Below are 21,604 nucleotides of genomic sequence, written 5' to 3'. Positions count from 1 at the left end.
AGGAAGCTTGTTAATGATAATTAATGGCAGCTGACCATAAACAGACTCGTTAGCACTGAGTCCCCATAAACACTGTTAGTCAGGTTCCAGCAGGCTGCAGGCTGTGTGTGTAAACATTAATGTTATGTGTCAGCTGTGAGAGACAGACAGGCAGCTGTTGTTGTTGTTTACTCACTGATGTTGTCTCTGTTGCTCTTCTCTCCAGTGTTGAAGATGTAGAAGAAACACACCTTCACCTGAATACTGACACACACAGAGTTAGCCTGTTAGCATGTTAGCTGTTGTTAGCATGTTAGGATGTTAGCTGTTCACATGTTAGATTGTAAGCATGTTAGCCTGTTAGGATGTTTGCTGTTCATGTGTTAGCCTGTAAGCATGTTAGCCTGTTAGGATGTTTGCTGTTCACATGTTAGCATGTTAGCTTGTTAGGATGTTAGCAGGTGTCAGGTTGTAATCTCACCAGAAGTTGCACATGTTCGGGTCAACGATGCCTGGAGAAACTTCGATGGTGTTATTGAGCTGGATGACTGGACGAGATCTGAGCAATCAATCAATAAAGTATCAATAAAATATCATCAGTAACAGTTAACATGACAGTTCAGTAGCAAACAACGTATTTATTTTCAAATACAAATATTTAAGTACACTTACTATAATTGTGTTAATGGAAGAGTTATATGTTGTCACCAAGAGATACAGGTAGTTATTGACAGTGACAGGTAGTTAACAACAGTTACAGGTAGTCACCAAGAGCTACAGGTAGTCACTGAGATTTACAGGTAATCACCAAGAGTTACAGGTAGTTACTATGAGTTACAGGTACTTACTGACAGTTACAGGTAGTCATCAAGAGTTACAGGCAGCTACAAAGAGTTACAGGTAGTTAACGACAGTTACAGATAGTCGCCAAGAGTTACAGGTAGTTACTACGAGTTACAGATAATCACCAAGAGCTACAGGCAGTCACTGAGAGTTACAGGTAATCATCAAGAGTTACAGGTAGTCGCCAAGAGTTACAGGTAATCATCAAGAGTTACAGGAAGTCACCAAGAGTTACAGGCAGCTACAAAGAGTTACAGGTAGTTAACGACAGTTACAGGTAGTCACCAAGACTTACAGGCAGCTACAAAGAGTTACAGGTAGTTAACGACAGTTACAGATAGTCGCCAAGAGTTACAGGTAGTTACTATGAGTTACAGATAGTCACCAAGAGCTACAGGCAGTCACTGAGAGTTACAGGTAATCATCAAGAGTTACAGGTAGTCGCCAAGAGTTACAGGTAGTTACTGACAGTTACAGGTAGTCACCAAGAGCTACAGGTAGTCGCCAAGAGTTACAGGTAGTCGCCAAGAGTTACAGGTAGTCCCCAAGAGTTACAGGTAGTCGCCAAGAGTTACAGGTAGTTGCCAAGAGTTACAGGTAGTCACCAAGAGTTACAGGTAGTCGCCAAGAGTTACAGGTAGTCGCCAAGAGTTACAGGTAGTCACCAAGAGTTACAGGTAGTTACTACGAGTTACAGGTAGTCGCCAAGAGTTAGAGGTAGTCCCTAAGAGTTACAGGTAGTCGCCAAGAGTTACAGGTAGTCGCCAAGAGTTACAAGTAGTTACTGACAGTTACAGGTAGTCACCAAGAGTTACAGGCAGCTACAAAGAGTTACAGGTACTTACTGACAGTTACAGATAGTCACCAAGAGTTACAGGTAATCATCAAGAGTTACAGGTAGTCACCAAGAGTTACAGGCAGCTACAAAGAGTTACAGGTAGTTAACGACAGTTACAGGTAGTCACCAAGAGTTACAGGCAGCTACAAAGAGTTACAGGTAGTTAACGACAGTTACAGATAGTCGCCAAGAGTTACAGGTAGTTACTATGAGTTACAGATAGTCACCAAGAGCTACAGGCAGTCACTGAGAGTTACAGGTAATCAACAAGAGTTACAGGTAGTCGCCAAGAGTTACAGGTAGTTACTGACAGTTACAGGTAGTCACCAAGAACTACAGGTAGTCGCCAAGAGTTACAGGTAGTCGCCAAGAGTTACAGGTAGTCCCCAAGAGTTACAGGTAGTTACTGACAGTTACAGGTAGTCGCCAAGAGTTACAGGTAGTCCCCAAGAGTTACAGGTAGTCGCCAAGAGTTACAGGTAGTTGCCAAGAGTTACAGGTAGTCACCAAGAGTTACAGGTAGTCACCAAGAGTTACAGGTAGTCCCCAAGAGTTACAGGTAGTCGCCAAGAGTTACAGGTAGTCACCAAGAGTTACAGGTAGTTACTACGAGTTACAGGTAGTCGCCAAGAGTTACAGGTAGTCCCCAAGAGTTACAGGTAGTCGCCAAGAGTTACAGGTAGTTACTGACAGTTACAGGTAGTCACCAAGAGTTACAGGCAGCTACAAAGAGTTACAGGTACTTACTGACAGTTACAGATAGTCACCAAGAGTTACAGGTAATCATCAAGAGTTACAGGTAGTCACCAAGAGTTACAGGCAGCTACAAAGAGTTACAGGTAGTTAACGACAGTTACAGGTAGTCACCAAGAGTTACAGGCAGCTACAAAGAGTTACAGGTAGTTAACAACAGTTACAGGTAGTCACCAAGAGTTACAGGTAGTCACTGAGAGTTACAGGTAATCATCAAGAGTTACAAGTAGTTACTACGAGTTACAGATAGTCACCAAGAGCTACAGGCAGTCACTGAGAGTTACAGGTAATCATCAAGAGTTACAGGTAGTCGCCAAGAGTTGCAGGTAGTTACTGACAGTTACAGGTAGTCATCAAGAGTTACAGGCAGCTACAAAGAGTTACAGGTAGTTGCCAAGAGTTACAGGTAGTCACCAAGAGTTAGAGGTAGTTACTACGAGTTACAGGTAGTCACCAAGAGTTAGAGGTAGTTACTGACAGTTACAGGTAGTCATCAAGAGTTACAGGCAGCTACAAAGAGTTACAGGTAGTTGCCAAGAGTTACAGGTAGTCACCAAGAGTTACAGGCAGTCGCCAAGAGTTACAGGTAGTCGCCAAGAGTTACAGATAGTCGCCAAGAGTTACAGGTAGTCACCAAGAGTTACAGGTAGTTACTACGAGTTACAGGTAGTCGCCAAGAGTTACAGGTAGTTACTGACAGTTACAGGTAGTCACCAAGAGTTACAAGTAGTTACTGACAGTTACAGATAGTCACCAAGAGTTACAGGTAGTTACTACGAGTTACAGGTAGTCGCCAAGAGTTACAGGTACTTACTGACAGTTACAGGTAGTCACCAAGAGTTACAAGTAGTCGCCAAGAGTTACATGTAGTTACTACGAGTTACAGGTACTTACTGACAGTTGCAGGTAGTTAACAACAGTTACAGGTAGTCACCAAGAGTTACAGGTAGTCACCAAGAGTTACAGGTAGTCGCCAAGAGTTACAAGTAGTCCCCAAGAGTTACAGGTAGTCACCAAGAGTTACAGGTAGTCACCAAGAGTTACAGGTAGTTACTGACAGTTACAGGTAGTCACCAAGAGTTACAGGTAGTTACTACGAGTTACAGGTACTTACTGACAGTTACAGGTAGTCATCAAGAGTTACAGGCAGCTACAAAGAGTTACAGGTAGTTAACGACAGTTACAGGTAGTCACCAAGAGTTATAGGCAGATACAAAGAGTTACAGGTAGTTAACGACAGTTACAGATAGTCGCCAAGAGTTACAGGTAGTTACTACGAGTTACAGATAGTCACCAAGAGCTACAGGCAGTCACTGAGAGTTACAGGTAATCATCAAGAGTTACAGGTAGTCGCCAAGAGTTACAGGTAGTTACTGACAGTTACAGGTAGTCACCAAGAGTTACAGGTAGTTACTACGAGTTACAGGTAGTCGCCAAGAGTTACAGGTAGTTACTGACAGTTACAAGTAGTCACCAAGAGTTACAAGTAGTCGCCAAGAGTTACATGTAGTTACTACGAGTTACAGGTACTTACTGACAGTTGCAGGTAGTTAACAACAGTTACAGGTAGTCACCAAGAGTTACAAGTAGTCACCAAGAGTTACAGGTAGTCGCCAAGAGTTACAGGTAGTCCCCAAGAGTTACAGGTAGTCACCAAGAGTTACAGGTAGTCACCAAGAGTTACAGGTAGTTACTGACAGTTACAGGTAGTCACCAAGAGTTACAGGTAGTTACTACGAGTTACAGGTACTTACTGACAGTTACAGGTAGTCATCAAGAGTTACAGGCAGCTACAAAGAGTTACAGGTAGTCACCAAGAGCTACAGGCAGTCACTGAGAGTTACAGGTAATCATCAAGAGTTATAGGTAGTCGCCAAGAGTTACAGGTAGTTACTGACAGTTACAGGTAGTCACCAAGAGTTACAGGCAGTCACTGAGAGTTACAGGTAATCATCAAGAGTTACAGGTAGTCGCCAAGAGTTACAGGTAGTTACTGACAGTTACAGATAGTCGCCAAGAGTTACAGGTAGTCAATGAGAGTTACAGGTAATCATCAAGAGTTACAGGTAGTCGCCAAGAGTTACAGGTAGTTACTGACAGTTACAGGTAGTCACCAAGAGTTACAGGCAGTCACTGAGAGTTACAGGTAATCATCAAGAGTTACAGGTAGTCGCCAAGAGTTACAGGTAGTTACTGACAGTTACAGGTAGTCACCAAGAGTTACAGGTAGTTACTACGAGTTACAGGTAGTCGCCAAGAGTTACAGGTAGTTACTGACAGTTACAAGTAGTCACCAAGAGTTACAAGTAGTCGCCAAGAGTTACATGTAGTTACTACGAGTTACAGGTACTTACTGACAGTTGCAGGTAGTTAACAACAGTTACAGGTAGTCACCAAGAGTTACAAGTAGTCACCAAGAGTTACAGGTAGTCGCCAAGAGTTACAGGTAGTCCCCAAGAGTTACAGGTAGTCACCAAGAGTTACAGGTAGTCACCAAGAGTTACAGGTAGTTACTGACAGTTACAGGTAGTCACCAAGAGTTACAGGTAGTTACTACGAGTTACAGGTACTTACTGACAGTTACAGGTAGTCATCAAGAGTTACAGGCAGCTACAAAGAGTTACAGGTAGTCACCAAGAGCTACAGGCAGTCACTGAGAGTTACAGGTAATCATCAAGAGTTATAGGTAGTCGCCAAGAGTTACAGGTAGTTACTGACAGTTACAGGTAGTCACCAAGAGTTACAGGCAGTCACTGAGAGTTACAGGTAATCATCAAGAGTTACAGGTAGTCGCCAAGAGTTACAGGTAGTTACTGACAGTTACAGATAGTCGCCAAGAGTTACAGGTAGTCAATGAGAGTTACAGGTAATCATCAAGAGTTACAGGTAGTCGCCAAGAGTTACAGGTAGTTACTGACAGTTACAGGTAGTCACCAAGAGTTACAGGCAGTCACTGAGAGTTACAGGTAATCATCAAGAGTTACAGGTAGTCGCCAAGAGTTACAGGTAGTTACTGACAGTTACAGGTAGTCACCAAGAGTTACAGGTAGTTACTACGAGTTACATGTAGTCGCCAAGAGTTACAGGTAGTTACTGACAGTTACAAGTAGTCACCAAGAGTTACAAGTAGTCGCCAAGAGTTACATGTAGTTACTACGAGTTACAGGTACTTACTGACAGTTGCAGGTAGTTAACAACAGTTACAGGTAGTCACCAAGAGTTACAGGTAGTCACCAAGAGTTACAGGTAGTTACTACGAGTTACAGGTAGTCGCCAAGAGTTACAGGTAGTCGCCAAGAGTTACAGATAGTCACCAAGAGTTACAGGTAGTCGCCAAGAGTTACAGGTAGTTACTACGAGTTACAGGTAGTTACTACGAGTTACAGGTAGTTACTACGAGTTACAGGTAGTTACTACGAGTTACAGGTAGTCACCAAGAGTTACAGGTAGTTACTACGAGTTACAGGTAGTCGCCAAGAGTTACAGGTAGTCGCCAAGAGTTACAGGTAGTCGCCAAGAGTTACAGGTAGTCGCCAAGAGTTACAGATAGTCACCAAGAGTTACAGGTAGTTACTACGAGTTACAGGTAGTCGCCAAGAGTTACAGGTAGTTACTGACAGTTACAGGTAGTCACCAAGAGTTACAAGTAGTCGCCAAGAGTTACAGGTAGTTACTACAAGTTACAGGTACTTACTGACAGTTGCAGGTAGTTAACAACAGTTATAGGTAGTCACCAAGAGTTACAGGTAGTCGCCAAGAGTTACAGGTAGTCGCCAAGAGTTACAGGTAGTCGCCAAGAGTTACAGGTAGTCACCAAGAGTTAGAGGTAGTTACTACGAGTTACAGGTAGTCCCCAAGAGTTACAGGTAGTCGCCAAGAGTTACAGGTAGTCCCCAAGAGTTACAGGTAGTCGCCAAGAGTTACAGGTAGTTACTGACAGTTACAGGTAGTCGCCAAGAGTTACAGGTAGTTACTGACAGTTACAGGTAGTCGCCAAGAGTTACAGGTAGTTACTACGAGTTACAGGTAGTCGCCAAGAGTTACAGGTAGTCGCCAGGAGTTAGAGGTAGTTACTGACAGTTACAGGTAGTCGCCAAGAGTTACAGGTAGTTACTACGAGTTACAGGTAGTCGCCAAGAGTTACAGGTAGTCCCCAAGAGTTAGAGGTAGTTACTGACAGTTACAGGTAGTATCAGTAGTAGTATTAGTACTGTTTGTAGTAACACTGGGAGTTTGAAGTACCTGAGCAGAGTGACAGTGTTGTCCAGTGAGCCGACCAGCAGGTCTGGATATTTGTTCCCGTCAACATCCAGACCTCCAGACAGAGAATAGCCAAAGGTCCTGAACCCAGGAGAGACCCTGCTGCCCTGGATCACCTGCAGACAGACAGCAGGTGGGTTACAGGTGTGCATACACACCCTGACTATCATACACAGGTGTGTTTGTATATGTGTGTGTGTATGTGTATGTGTGTGTGTGTGTGTATGTGTGTGCGTGTGTGTGTATGTGTGTGTATGTATGTGTGTGTGTGTGTGTGTGTATGTGTGTATGTGTGTGTGTGTGTGTGTGTGTGTATGTGTGTATGTGTGTGTGTGTGTGTGTGTGTGTGTGTGTGTGTATGTGTGTGTGTGTGTGTGTGTGTGTGACCTGGCTTGGTTCTGCAGAGACCCCCCCTTTGCTCCCGGTCCAGATCATCACACTTCCTGTTTCATGGAAAGGAGCCCCGACTGCAAAGTCTGAGACACACCGACACTCATCACTCTGATTGATCATTGATCTCAGATCATTTAAACATTCACTTCAGTTTATTTTCTGCGTTGTGTTGTGTAGCATCTCCTCACCCTGGAAGCCATCTTGGTTCAGGTCGCCAGCAGCAGCGACAGCCATTCCGAACGCAGATCCAGCCGGTCCCCTCAGCACCACACTGGGCCCCGACTCGAACCGGCCTCCTTTGTTCATGTAGACATAAACTGCCCCGCCCACCTCCTGCTGACGCTGGAAGTAAAAAGGAGCGCCCACCAGCAGATCGTTCCACCTGCAGGAGACAAACCGCATCTGTAGTTTTAACTATGAGGACGTTTTACTGAAATTTAAAATGTAGACCGAATCGTTTTGACTCTGCAAGATTTCATTCAACTAAATGTCACTTTCAGCTCAGAGGTGTCTGTTTCACTTCCTGTATGAATGAGTTAACACTAAGCATCAAATGTCAAAAGACCAACATCATTTATGTGGGTTTATTAGAATAACATTGATCAGCATTATTTCACTCCTGCAGTTCTGAGTATTAATTAGCTTATAGAAGGATTAATTGACTATAACAAACAAGAAATCTTTGAAATCCTTTTGTCTTCGTTTGATTTAAAATCAGCGTTTTAAGGTTAAATAAAATGTTTTCCTTTGTGTGCATGTTTGATGTGTATATATATATATATGTATATATATATATATATACATACACACACACATATATATACACATACACACACACACACACACACACACACACACATATATATATATATGTGTGTGTGTGTATATATGTATATTTGGTTCTCAGCTCAGGAATGATTTCCCACATGTCTCCTGGTTGATGCTGTGCATAGAAGAGAGTAAACAGCTGACTGACAGGATATGAAACATGTGAAGGTTTTGTTACCCATCGTTGTCGAGGTCGGCGGTTGCCACAGCGTTACCAAAGTACGAGCCCATCTGTTCACCTCGCAGCGTCTGGTTGATCCGCAGTTCCTTAGACTGTTTCACCGCCAACAACACAGAGCCACGAGCATCCTCTTTACTGTCCTTAGGAGCTCCTGTTCATAAATACATCAATTAATTAATCAGTCAATCAATACATCACTGCAGCTGTCTGCTGATTGTATCATTTACAGAGAGTCCATCACCTGTTACTATGGTTTCTTCATCCTTAGAAAGAAGACGGCGAGCCTGAGTGACCGAATATCCTGCACACACATGAACATTCAGTCAGATTAACAGTGAATCAGCTGTTAGCAGCTGCTGTCTGCAGTGTAACATGATGCACAGACGACCATCACTGAACACTGTGATACTGAAGAAAACTGAAAAATGTTCTGCAGCTTCTTTTTTCTCTCGTTTATAAGTGGATTTATGGAGGTTTATTGACATCAGAGATAATTATATCCTTGGGATGTGTAAGTCACACTGATGTTTTATGACCTGTAAACACCTGTAAACACCTGTAAACACCTGTCACCTCACATGGTGTCTCTCACAGTCTACAAACCTCAGAAAGTGTATTTAAATGGACAGTTCACCTATATAAATGTTCCTGTGCTGCAGGTTGGGGAGGGAGCTTTTCTGGGTGTCAAACTGAACATCTGGATTCATCCAGGACACATGGACGTTTCCTACCACACACACACACACACACACACACACACACACACACACACACACACACACACACACACACACAGAAAATACATACTCAGAAATAACACAACAGAAAACACACTCAACTAAAAAATGTTCAGTCAGAAATAAAATCTTTACATTTTCTGAATCTGAGTCAACAAGAAGAGAGAAACATATGAATAAACTAAACTAAACTAAAATTTAATTATTATATATATATTATTTAATTTAATTAAATGAAGGTGGTACCTTGCCATTCGTAGCTTCCAGGTGAGCCAACAATAACCTCAGTCTGAGTGATGGAGGCAGATATTCCCATGTTACACATGACCTCACTGCTGACATCACCCAGGTGACTGCGCGCGCGCACACACACACACACACACACACACACACACACACACACACACACACACACGCACACACACACACACACACAGGTGAGGAGGCGGGGCATCGAGCTGACGTTATCCTGACCTACTGAGAACTTCACTGGTTTAAACTGTAAATATTATGTGACTTGTGTCATGTGACCCACCTGCAGGGCTGGTCGGGGTTCTGCCAGTGCATGTCCCCCTCGTCATACTCCAGGTTGTTGCCACGGAGATAACAACGACCAATCATGTGCCTCAGTTTGAGCGCTCCATAGAGCTTCACGAATCGGTGACCACACGCCTGACAGAGAGCATTAGTTAGCTGCTTAGTTATTAGTTAGTCCATTAGTTAGTAAATTAGCTAGTTGGTTCCTTAGTTTGTAAGTTAGTTGCTTAGTTAGTTAGCTAGCTAATTAACTAATCAACTAGCTAGCTAGCTAACTAGCTAGTTGGCTCCTTAGATAGTCTGTTAGCCAATTAGATAGTTAGTTAGTTGGCTCAGTTTGTTAGTATATTAGTTAGTTAGCTAGTTGACTCTTTGGTTAGTCTGTTAGCAAGTTAGTTAGTTAGCGCCTTAGTTAGTTAGCTGGGTAGTTAGTTAGTTAGTTGGTTAGTTGGTTAGTTGGTTAGGGTTAACCCAGCCAATTAATGGTCAGTTAACTGGTTGCTTATTCAGTGAGACATTTATTTATTTAGTTGGTCAGTTTAAAAACAGTCAGTCAGCCAGCTAGTTAAAGGTTAATCTGTCACCTATTACCTATCATTAATTAATCAGCTCAGTCAATTGGTCAACTCGGTTGGTTAATTAGTGTGTCAGCCTGTTATAATTAATAAGGTATTTAGTTGTTATTTAGTTAATCTGTCATTTGGTTACTTAGTCATTTATTTAGTTTTAGTTAGGTAGTTACTATAGTAACGTAACTAGAGTTGGTTAGTCAATATGACTATTTGAGTTGATCGCCACAACCTTCTCTAAAATTTTCAACAAGAAATGGGAGTTAAGATATGGGCCTATAGTTCTTGAGCAAAGCAAGATCTAAGTTTTCTTTAATACGGACTGAATAGTAGCATGTTTAAAATAGGAAGAGACACATCCTGAAGACAAGGAAGAATTAACAATAGCTGAATCAGTGGGGCCAATAATTGGCAAAACTTTTAAAAATAGCGAACATGGTATTACATCCACTGGGCTGGAAGATAGCTCATTTCCTAATCAAACCCATCAGATCTTGCAAGCTGATTGGTTGGAAGGAGTCCAGAATAGAAGGAGATAGAGTGGGGCTAGTGTTGGCTGGGCAAGTCACAGGATGAATACTGGACCTAATAGCTAATTATCTTATCAACAAAGAAGGTAAGAAATTTATGACAATCATCGATAGAGAAAGATGGTAATGTAGAGAGCAGCAGTGAAACGATGATACTTATAGCGTTGAATGAAATTGAATAAAAATAAAATGATTTCTTTTTGAAGAAGAAATTAAATTAGCAAGGTAAGCAGTCCAGGCTTCTTTACTAGTGCATTAAGAGATCTTTGAGATATAGGCGATAAACCTCCATAGTCATTCAGTCCTGCAACATGTCAGCGGACAGCGTCAGTCATCCACAGAGAAGTATCACAGATAGCTCTGTCTTAACCTTTAAAGGTGCCACTTTGTCCAGCAACATAGAGCAATGCTCTTTAAAATACTGCATTAAAAAATCTACATTGTTAAGATTTATATTAATATCACAGCAAAAGTGTGCTGAAAGCTAATCAAGGGCAATATTGCTGCAATTAACAAGGCAGGGAGATGGTCTGGTGGGCGGAGCGGCAGGATAAATCTGTTTGGACTTTATTTAACTTTCTTTCTGTCTTCACAGCTTGAACAAAATGAATGAATGAATAAATAAATAACTTCAAAACAACACTTTTATTTCTTACATTATAAATGCTAAACTTTTAAATAAAAAGTTCACTCCAAAACAAAAGTGACCATGAATAAAATGAAGATGAACTGAAAAGTTCCTCACAGTTCTTCATCTTATGTTTCAGAACACAGACGTGACAAAAGTGATGCGAACATGAAAAGATGTCTGACTGAACCGTCTTCTGGGATTCTGTTTCCATCCGTCCGTCATTCTTTGATACACAACTAAATTAAGCTATCTCGCCACGGAGCAGGCTACGTCTGTGGTTACCATAGTTACTGACCTGATCCGGAGCAGTTCTTTGAGCTGACATGTCATTTTTTTTCCTATTGGCTGCTGAATTTTCACTAAACCTGCTTTCTGGAATACAGACAGGTTTGTTTTAATGAGTTCAGGTTTGTTTTAATGAGTTCAGGTTTGTCTTATATATTCCCTTCATTCCCTTTAACACCAGCCCAGAGGATGCCGCTGACTGTAAACAAGTTTAAATCAGGGACAGCTCAATCAGCCAATGAGAACACAGACTCACCAGGACCCTGCCCCCAGGTCGCCCCTGACTGGCTACTGAGACGCCCAGCCACATGTCTTCAACTAGGTCCTCAGACAGGTTCAGGTCTGAAACAGGACAGGACAGGTGAGTAACACAAGGAGGGGCCCGCTGACAGTCATGGGCCCCGCCCACTGGTAGTTAGAGACTCCGCCCACTGACCGACAGCGCCCCGCCCAATGGGCATCTGTCAGAAAGTGGGCGTGGCCTCTGTGTCTTGGTGGGCGGGGTCTCTGTCTGGTATCTGGCAGCTGCTGCAGTGGTTTATGACGATTAACTCCTCTAATTGGCCGTTGCCGTGGTTACCATGAATTACAGCCCATTCAGGACAAAGCTTTATCATGTCTGAGTGTGTGTGTGTGTGTGTGTGTGTGTGTGTGTGTTTGTGTGCAGATAAAAGCTCTCTGAGGAAACAGAAATGGACAGCAGCTGTCACTTCTCACTGAGAGATGGACTACCCATAATGCACCGGGAGAGATAACATCACAGGTCTGAGTGTTTGGAAAACAGGAAACAGAGCCACTGCTAACCTGACCTGTTTTTTCTCACCTGAGTTCTGACTCTCAGGCTTTATATAAAACCTGATTCCTTCCCTCTGATTGGCCGACACAAACCTCCTCCATCGAAACATTTTAATTCCATTAAATGAAAACGTTCAGCTGCATTTCTTTACTCATAAAGTTTAAATATTACAGACTGTAAATCTTGCTCTCTGATTATGTTCATATGTAAGCTCTGATGAAGTTGAGTCTCACCTGGTTCTATGAGCTTCATCCTCCTGCAGTCTGATTGGTCAGCAGTGATCGGGCAGCTGTACACTCCTCCTGTTCGATTGGCTGGAACATTAGGCTCCGCTTTCTCCCTGGGAGCTCCCACCAATAGCCTGTCAGGATGATACAGGTGAGACAACTGTTAGCTCTAGTCCTAGTATATGTCCTGTCAGGCACCCACAAACTCTTTCAAGGATCTCTGAAATATCCCAGGAGCCTTATTAAGCATTCTGGAATCTTTTCAAGGACCCCCATAGTGTCTTAAAGGACTCCAAGAATCTTTTAGGGCATCCTGGAACCCTTTCAAGCTCCTATGAAACATCTTGAAAGTACACCAGGAGCCTTCTAAAGCACCCGGAAACTCTTCCAAGGACACCTGGAGTGTCCTGGAGGACACCAGGATTAATATATCTGAGTTCTGTTCTGTTCCTTTGTTGTGGTTACAGTCCTGCAATAAATGAAGAGACTCAGAGGACACACACATACACACACACATACACACACACATACACACACACACACACACACACAAAGGACAAGGACAGTAAGATGACTCGTCTCATTCATTTAGGTGTTTAAATTAATTCGTATCTCAGCTGAGACGACGAGCAGGTTTTTACTTCAGTGAAACCTGGAAACAGCTGTGAAGTCATTCACACACAAACCTGACATGTGTGTGTGTGTGTGTGTGTGTGTGAACTCAGGACAGGAAATGAAACTCATTTAAAGAGAATTACACACATACACATGCATCTCAGATCAGTCTGCCAACTGAGCATGTATAGATGTATTATAACAGCTGGATACTGGACCCAAAATGGCGCCTATTCGGTCCAATAAGAATTCTTCTTCTGCGTTGTGCAGCTTACTGAATATGCGCTGTAGTGTTTCCCCTGCTGGCCCCGCCCACGAGTTCCTGCTCGGCCCACAGACTTTATATTGTGATGATGTCACACTTTTTAAAATCACTTTTCTCGGCTCGAGTAAAGTTTTACAAATATAAAACCTTAATGGATCAAAACTTCATGATAGAAAGAGTCATAATTGACCTTTTTAGCAGTTGGAGGCGTCCTGTCAGCGGTTTTACAGACGTCTCTTTTATAATGGAGGTCTATGGAGAAAATGCTGTTTGGGCTGCTGGGAGGTTTTTCACTGTAATACCACCAGCGACCACTGGGAGAAACTGGCTGCAAGGCTGAGCGGCGGCACCATATCCAGCTCTTATTATACATCCATGGTGATGATGTCACAGGTATCACATGTCACATGTCAGAGCTGTCAGATGTGAACAATAACACAGTTTCATATTCAGGAGTTTAGCTCCACTTTCACCTGTTTGACCTTTGACCTGTCTGTTAACATCATGGATCTCACTTTCATCTCCTCAGAGACACCTGGACTCTTCTCAAGGACCTGTAGAACTTACTCAGAAACACCTGGAATCTTATAAAGGATAGAAATGTTGCTGTTTGGCCAATCACAGGCGGACAGGCGTCTGATAGGCGGGACTCAGAGGAAGACACTGACCTGCCAACCCCTGAACTCCCCGAGGAGACAAGAACTGTGTGTTTGTATGTGTGTGTGTGTGTGTGTGTGTGTGTGTGCACAGTCCATTAGCAGCTGATCCAATTAGAGAACATAAAGAGACAGTGGTCTTTACGGTTGTCATGGTAACCACCAGAGCTGAGTGACCTTTGAGTGACCTCCACACTCTGATCATGTGAGCATACATACATGTTTATCAGAGTGTACTGAAAGCAGATGATACGGGCTTGTACTACCTGGAAAACCGCCTCAAGGACCCCTAAACCTTCCTAAAGACTCCTTGGCACTTCCTCAAGGATCACTATAACCTACTCAAGGGCCCTAGAACTTCTTTAAGGATTTCTGTAACCTTTTCAAAGACCATTAGAACCTACTCAAGGACTTCTGAAACCTGCTCTAGGACCCTTAGATCTTCCTAAAAGTTTCTGGAACTTCTTCAAGGGCTTAAGATCTTATTTAAGGAATCATGTAACCTTTTCAAAAACCCTTAGAACTTCCTCAAGGACCACCAGAACTTCTTCAAGACCCTCCAAATTTCTTCAAGGATTTCTTGAACCTAGACCTCCTCAGTCCCGGCGCCAGAGAAAAGTCACTGGCTGGGAATTTGATTTTTATGGATGGGCCCCACAACCCCCCCAGTTAACTGGCGGTTTTAGTTGAATGTGTGTGGTTGCTCATAGTGACGGCAGCAGGCTCCTGAAAGCCTGATCAATTTTACTATAATTAATATATACTCATCCGTGTTCATTATCTGCATTACGTAAGTTAAACTCAGCAAGAAGCCTTCACTTCATAACATTTCTTATAATGTGGGAAACAAACTGTAGCCTGTAAGTTGGCAGCGCAGCTATATCTTATGATTTTATACTGTTATCTTCAATCAGAAAGTGGCTAAATATTGTGTAAACTGTGTGGTCACCGGGTTTGACCAGCTTACAGTCTGTTCATCATTCAAACTATTTAAAAAGATTAATTTTAGAAAAATAAGTGAGGAAATGTGAATGCTTCTTATTGGTGACACCATTTAATTTACATAATGTAATACAAAAAGGAGCCGATGAATTTAATCTGTGTTGAACATATGATCATTTAAGACTTTTGGGAGGACACATAAATATTCTGTTCGTGTTTTCAACAGCTGCTGTCACCCAGACAACCATGATACATTCAGGTGTAACACAGTCACTGGTTAGACTGAAACACCGGCCGGCGTGCTAACCTCAGCTAGCCGCTTTAACTTCCAGCTCCAGCGTCTCACGCTGACAAAAACTCTGAATAACAGTTTGTAACTGCCGCGAACTGAAGCTTGGAGGGTCAATAAAACTTCTTGGAAACAGAAAGAGACGATAGAAATATTTAAAAAAGAGTGAAACTAAAAGAGTAAAGATGACAACTCTTGCTGACATCAAAACAAAGACCACTATTCCAGTTTCAGTTTTGGAGCAGCAGACGTACTAAACACTGGGTGACGTCTCACTTTGCTTCAAATCCAGACACCACAAACAGACAAAAAACGTACAAATGAGGCAGTTTTTTTTTCCAGATCCCGTCGCAGTTACTCCTGCAATCTCCACAGAAACCCCTAGAAGTTATCAAGGGCTCCTGGAACCCACTTAAGAACCCCTAAAGTTTCCTAAAGGCTCCTTGAAATTCCTTAAGAACTCTATGATAACTTGTGATTCATGTGACCAAAGACCCCTTAGAACTTCCTTGTGTACCACTAGAACTTCTTCAAGACCCTAAACATTCTCCAAGGACTCTTGGAACCTGCTGAGGGACCTCTAGACCTCCCTAAAGGCTCCTGGAACCTCAAGGCCCTTGGAACCTACTCAAGGAAAGCTAGACCCCCTGGGACTGTAGAGATATTTTGTTTCAGACTCTGAACATGTTATTAACGCTGTGGGGCATCCACCTGACACTGAGAGCAAATTCCTCTTGTGTAACAGAGGACTTTATTTTTCATTTAAAGAACACACATACACACACTCCTCTGATCTCACAAGACAACATCTGAATCTTGAACATGTTTTCATGTCAGAATATTGAGGACCTGTCTATGACACTGTGATGAACATATTAATTAAAGTTTTTAATCTACAAACTAAATGTTCCAGTTTGAACTTTTCATCAGCTGCTCAAACAACAAACTGACACCACGAGCCTCTGCTCCATCAAGTCTGTCTGACTTTCAGAAATTAAATCCTCATGTTTCGTTCTGAGCAGTGTGCTGACAAAAGGCCGACCAGGGGCCAACCATGGCCGACCAGGGGCCAACCATGGCCGACCAGGGGCCAACAAAAGGCCGACCAGGGGCCGACAAAGGCCGACAAAAGGCCGACCAGGGGCCGACAAAAGGCCGACCAGGGGCTGACAAAGGCCGACCAGGGGCTGACAAAGGCCGACCAGGGGCCGACAAAAGGCCGACAAAAGGCCGACCAGGGGCCGACAAAAGGCCGACCAGGGGCCGACAAAAGGCCGACCAGGGGCCAACAAAAGGCCGACAAAAGGCCGACCAGGGGCCGACAAAAGACCGACCAGGGGCCGACAAAAGGCCGACCAGGGGCCGACAAAGGCCGACCAGGGGGCGCTGAAGCCGGAGCGACCTGCCTACACGGGGCTGATGGTGAGCCTCTGTTAGCTTGGTACTAGAGTTACGTTTCTTTTACAGCATCATGTGTTTCTTCTAATTACAGACAGAAATCAGCAGTTTGATGATTGAACGTAATTCCTGCTGGTTTAATGAGCGTCTCAATACAAACAGCAGTTTCACACACAGACAGTGGAGGTCAGACAGGTGACAGACAGACAGACAGACAGACAGACAGACAGACAGACAGACAGACAGACAGACAGACAGACAGGTGACAGACAGACAGACAGACAGGTGACAGACAGACAGACAGACAGACAGACAGACAGACAGACAGACAGACAGGTGACAGACAGACAGGTGTCAGACAGACAGACAGGTGACAGACAGACAGGTGTCAGACAGACAGACAGGTGACAGACAGACAGACAGGTGACAGACAGACAGGTGACAGACAGACAGGTGACAGACAGACAGACAGACAGACAGACAGGTGACAGACAGACAGACAGGTGTCAGACAGACAGACAGACAGACAGACAGGTGACAGACAGACAGACAGGTGTCAGACAGACAGACAGGTGACAGACAGACAGGTGACAGACAGACAGGTGACAGACAGACAGACAGGTGTCAGACAGACAGGTGACAGACAGACAGACAGTTGACAGACAGACAGACAGGTGACAGACAGACAGGTGACAGACAGATAGGTGTCAGACAGATAGGTGTCAGACAGACAGACAGGTGACAGACAGACAGGTGACAGACAGACAGGTGTCAGACAGACAGGTGTCAGACAGACAGGTGACAGACAGATAGGTGTCAGACAGACAGGTGACAGACAGATAGGTGTCAGACAGACAGACAGGTGACAGACAGACAGGTGACAGACAGACAGGTGACAGACAGACAGGTGTCAGACAGACAGGTGACAGACAGACAGGTGACAGACAGACAGGTGACAGACAGACAGGTGTCAGACAGACAGGTGACAGACAGAGGCTACGTTCATGTTTCAAACTTATATGTTAAGACTGAAGAACTTCCACATTCACACAGACGACCTTCATCTGTGATTAACATAAACATCTCTGCTTTCTCTGGACAAGCCTTCACTGCAGGAATGGAGAAGGATTCATCATTTTCTGCATTTATGAACATATTTAAAACATGTTTATGTTTTCTACAGCGCATGTTAATAAGATATAAAGTATAGAAGGTGCAGAGCAGCATTTTGTGTTCCTGTGGTTTAGTTGTTGCACTGCAACACTGAAAAAAACCACCGAACATCACCAGAAGTCACTCAGCGACGCTCTGTGGTTACATTCAATCATTTATAGCAGACAGACAGACAGACAGACAGACAGACAGGTGTCAGACAGACAGGTGACAGACAGACAGGTGTCAGACAGACAGACAGACAGGTGACAGACAGACAGACAGACAGACAGACAGACAGACAGGTGACAGACAGACAGACAGACAGGTGTCAGACAGACAGACAGGTGACAGACAGACAGACAGACAGACAGACAGGTGTCAGACAGACAGACAGGTGACAGACAGACAGGTGTCAGACAGACAGGTGTCAGACAGACAGACAGGTGACAGACAGACAGGTGACAGACAGACAGGTGTCAGACAGACAGGTGACAGACAGACAGGTGACAGACAGACAGGTGTCAGACAGACAGGTGACAGACAGACAGGTGTCAGACAGATAGGTGTCAGACAGACAGACAGGTGACAGACAGACAGGTGACAGACAGACAGGTGTCAGACAGACAGGTGACAGACAGACAGGTGTCAGACAGACAGGTGTCAGACAGACAGACAGGTGACAGACAGACAGGTGACAGACAGACAGGTGTCAGACAGACAGGTGACAGACAGACAGGTGTCAGACAGACAGGTGTCAGACAGACAGACAGGTGACAGACAGACAGGTGACAGACAGACAGGTGACAGACAGACAGGTGACAGACAGACAGACAGGTGACAGACAGACAGGTGACAGACAGACAGGTGACAGACAGACAGGTGTCAGACAGACAGGTGACAGACAGACAGGTGACAGACAGACAGGTGACAGACAGACAGGTGACAGACAGACAGACAGGTGACAGACAGACAGGTGACAGACAGACAGGTGTCAGACAGACAGGTGTCAGACAGAGGCTACGTTCATGTTTCAAACTCATATGTTAAGACTGAAGAACTTCCACATTCACACAGACGACCTTCATCTGTGATTAACATAAACATCTCTGCTTTCTCTGGACAAGCCTTCACTGCAGGAATGGAGAAGGATTCATCATTTTCTGCATTTATGAACATATTTAAAACATGTTTATGTTTTCTACAGCGCATGTTAATAAGATATAAAGTATAGAAGGTGCAGAGCAGCATTTTGTGTTCCTGTGGTTTAGTTGTTGCACTGCAACACTGAAAAAAACCACCGAACATCACCAGAAGTGACTCAGCGACGCTCTGTGGTTACATTCAATCATTTATAGCAGACAGACAGACAGACAGACAGACAGACAGGTGTCAGACAGACAGGTGACAGACAGACAGGTGTCAGACAGATAGGTGTCAGACAGACAGACAGGTGACAGACAGACAGGTGACAGACAGACAGGTGTCAGACAGACAGGTGACAGACAGACAGGTGTCAGACAGACAGGTGTCAGACAGACAGACAGGTGACAGACAGACAGGTGACAGACAGACAGGTGTCAGACAGACAGGTGACAGACAGACAGGTGTCAGACAGACAGGTGTCAGACAGACAGACAGGTGACAGACAGACAGGTGACAGACAGACAGGTGTCAGACAGACAGACAGGTGACAGACAGACAGGTGACAGACAGACAGACAGGTGACAGACAGACAGGTGACAGACAGACAGGTGACAGACAGACAGGTGTCAGACAGACAGGTGACAGACAGACAGGTGACAGACAGACAGGTGTCAGACAGACAGGTGTCAGACAGACAGGTGACAGACAGACAGGTGACAGACAGACAGGTGACAGACAGACAGACAGGTGACAGACAGACAGGTGACAGACAGACAGGTGTCAGACAGACAGGTGACAGACAGAAGCTACGTTCATGTTTCAAACTCATATGTTAAGACTGAAGAACTTCCACATTCACACAGACGACCTTCATCTGTGATTAACATAAACATCTCTGCTTTCTCTGGACAAGCCTTCACTGCAGGAATGGAGAAGGATTCATCATTTTCTGCATTTATGAACATATTTAAAACATGTTTATGTTTTCTACAGCGCATGTTAATAAGATATAAAGTATAGAAGGTGCAGAGCAGCATTTTGTGTTCCTGTGGTTTAGTTGTTGCACTGCAACACTGAAAAAAACCACCGAACATCACCAGAAGTCACTCAGCGACGCTCTGTGGTTACATTCAATCATTTATAGCAGACAGACAGACAGACAGACAGACAGACAGGTGTCAGACAGACAGGTGACAGACAGACAGGTGTCAGACAGACAGACAGACAGGTGACAGACAGACAGACAGACAGACAGACAGACAGACAGGTGACAGACAGACAGACAGACAGGTGTCAGACAGACAGACAGGTGACAGACAGACAGACAGACAGACAGACAGGTGTCAGACAGACAGACAGGTGACAGACAGACAGGTGTCAGACAGACAGGTGTCAGACAGACAGACAGGTGACAGACAGACAGGTGACAGACAGACAGGTGTCAGACAGACAGGTGACAGACAGACAGGTGACAGACAGACAGGTGTCAGACAGACAGGTGACAGACAGACAGGTGTCAGACAGATAGGTGTCAGACAGACAGACAGGTGACAGACAGACAGGTGACAGACAGACAGGTGTCAGACAGACAGGTGACAGACAGACAGGTGTCAGACAGACAGGTGTCAGACAGACAGACAGGTGACAGACAGACAGGTGACAGACAGACAGGTGTCAGACAGACAGGTGACAGACAGACAGGTGTCAGACAGACAGGTGTCAGACAGACAGACAGGTGACAGACAGACAGGTGACAGACAGACAGGTGTCAGACAGACAGGTGACAGACAGACAGGTGTCAGACAGACAGACAGGTGACAGACAGACAGGTGACAGACAGACAGGTGACAGACAGACAGGTGTCAGACAGACAGGTGACAGACAGACAGGTGACAGACAGACAGGTGTCAGACAGACAGGTGACAGACAGACAGGTGACAGACAGACAGGTGACAGACAGACAGACAGGTGACAGACAGACAGGTGACAGACAGACAGGTGTCAGACAGACAGGTGACAGACAGAAGCTACGTTCATGTTTCAAACTCATATGTTAAGACTGAAGAACTTCCACATTCACACAGACGACCTTCATCTGTGATTAACATAAACATCTCTGCTTTCTCTGGACAAGCCTTCACTGCAGGAATGGAGAAGGATTCATCATTTTCTGCATTTATGAACATATTTAAAACATGTTTATGTTTTCTACAGCGCATGTTAATAAGATATAAAGTATAGAAGGTGCAGAGCAGCATTTTGTGTTCCTGTGGTTTAGTTGTTGCACTGCAACACTGAAAAAAACCACCGAACATCACCAGAAGTCACTCAGCGACGCTCTGTGGTTACATTCAATCATTTATAGCAGACAGACAGACAGACAGACAGACAGACAGACAGGTGACAGACAGACAGACAGACAGACAGGTGACAGACAGACAGGTGTGTACTCACAGGTATCTGTGTGTCTCCAGGTCTTGGTGCAGAGCGACTGACAGTCCAAACAGACTTCCATCTTCGCCTCTCTTCAGCAGCGGGAACGACGTGTCCAGGTTAAACGCCGCACAGACACCGACACACACACTCAGCAACACACACACTCCTGTCGCCATGGAGACACACACCTGAGAGGACGACAACAACATGCTGCTGTCAGACAGACAGGTGGAGTCTCTTGAGAGGAAACAATGCCGTGCAGGATGGTTTGTTTGTTTACTGATTGTTTATTGATAAAGTGAAGTCATGTGACCTGAT

At 44.3% G+C, this 21,604-nt stretch overlaps 1 protein-coding gene across 2 annotated transcripts in view; it reads right to left on the bottom strand.

Moving 5' to 3' along the window:
- LOC122967702 (integrin alpha-3-like) overlaps nucleotides 1–21,604 on the bottom strand; it is a 41,116-nt gene that overhangs the window by 17,764 nt on the left and 1,748 nt on the right. For both annotated transcript variants that reach the window (XM_044332479.1, XM_044332480.1), the window contains 13 exons: nucleotides 21,305–21,474; nucleotides 12,394–12,521; nucleotides 11,621–11,706; nucleotides 9,348–9,484; nucleotides 9,059–9,165; nucleotides 8,710–8,802; nucleotides 8,317–8,376; nucleotides 8,073–8,226; nucleotides 7,255–7,448; nucleotides 7,061–7,149; nucleotides 6,656–6,789; nucleotides 461–538; nucleotides 176–243 (listed from right to left, as the gene is read on the bottom strand). In XM_044332479.1, the coding sequence (XP_044188414.1) occupies nucleotides 176–243; nucleotides 461–538; nucleotides 6,656–6,789; nucleotides 7,061–7,149; nucleotides 7,255–7,448; nucleotides 8,073–8,226; nucleotides 8,317–8,376; nucleotides 8,710–8,802; nucleotides 9,059–9,165; nucleotides 9,348–9,484; nucleotides 11,621–11,706; nucleotides 12,394–12,521; nucleotides 21,305–21,462 (1,486 nt within the window). In that variant the 5' untranslated portion in view covers nucleotides 21,463–21,474. The remainder of the gene's footprint in view (nucleotides 1–175; nucleotides 244–460; nucleotides 539–6,655; nucleotides 6,790–7,060; nucleotides 7,150–7,254; nucleotides 7,449–8,072; nucleotides 8,227–8,316; nucleotides 8,377–8,709; nucleotides 8,803–9,058; nucleotides 9,166–9,347; nucleotides 9,485–11,620; nucleotides 11,707–12,393; nucleotides 12,522–21,304; nucleotides 21,475–21,604) is intronic.

The sequence above is a fragment of the Thunnus albacares genome, chromosome 17 (assembly GCF_914725855.1).
Source record: "Thunnus albacares chromosome 17, fThuAlb1.1, whole genome shotgun sequence".
NCBI classification, from domain to species: domain Eukaryota; kingdom Metazoa; phylum Chordata; class Actinopteri; order Scombriformes; family Scombridae; genus Thunnus; species Thunnus albacares.
The sequence above is the reverse complement of the archived record's forward strand: the minus strand, read 5'-3'. Positions and strand labels throughout refer to the sequence as shown.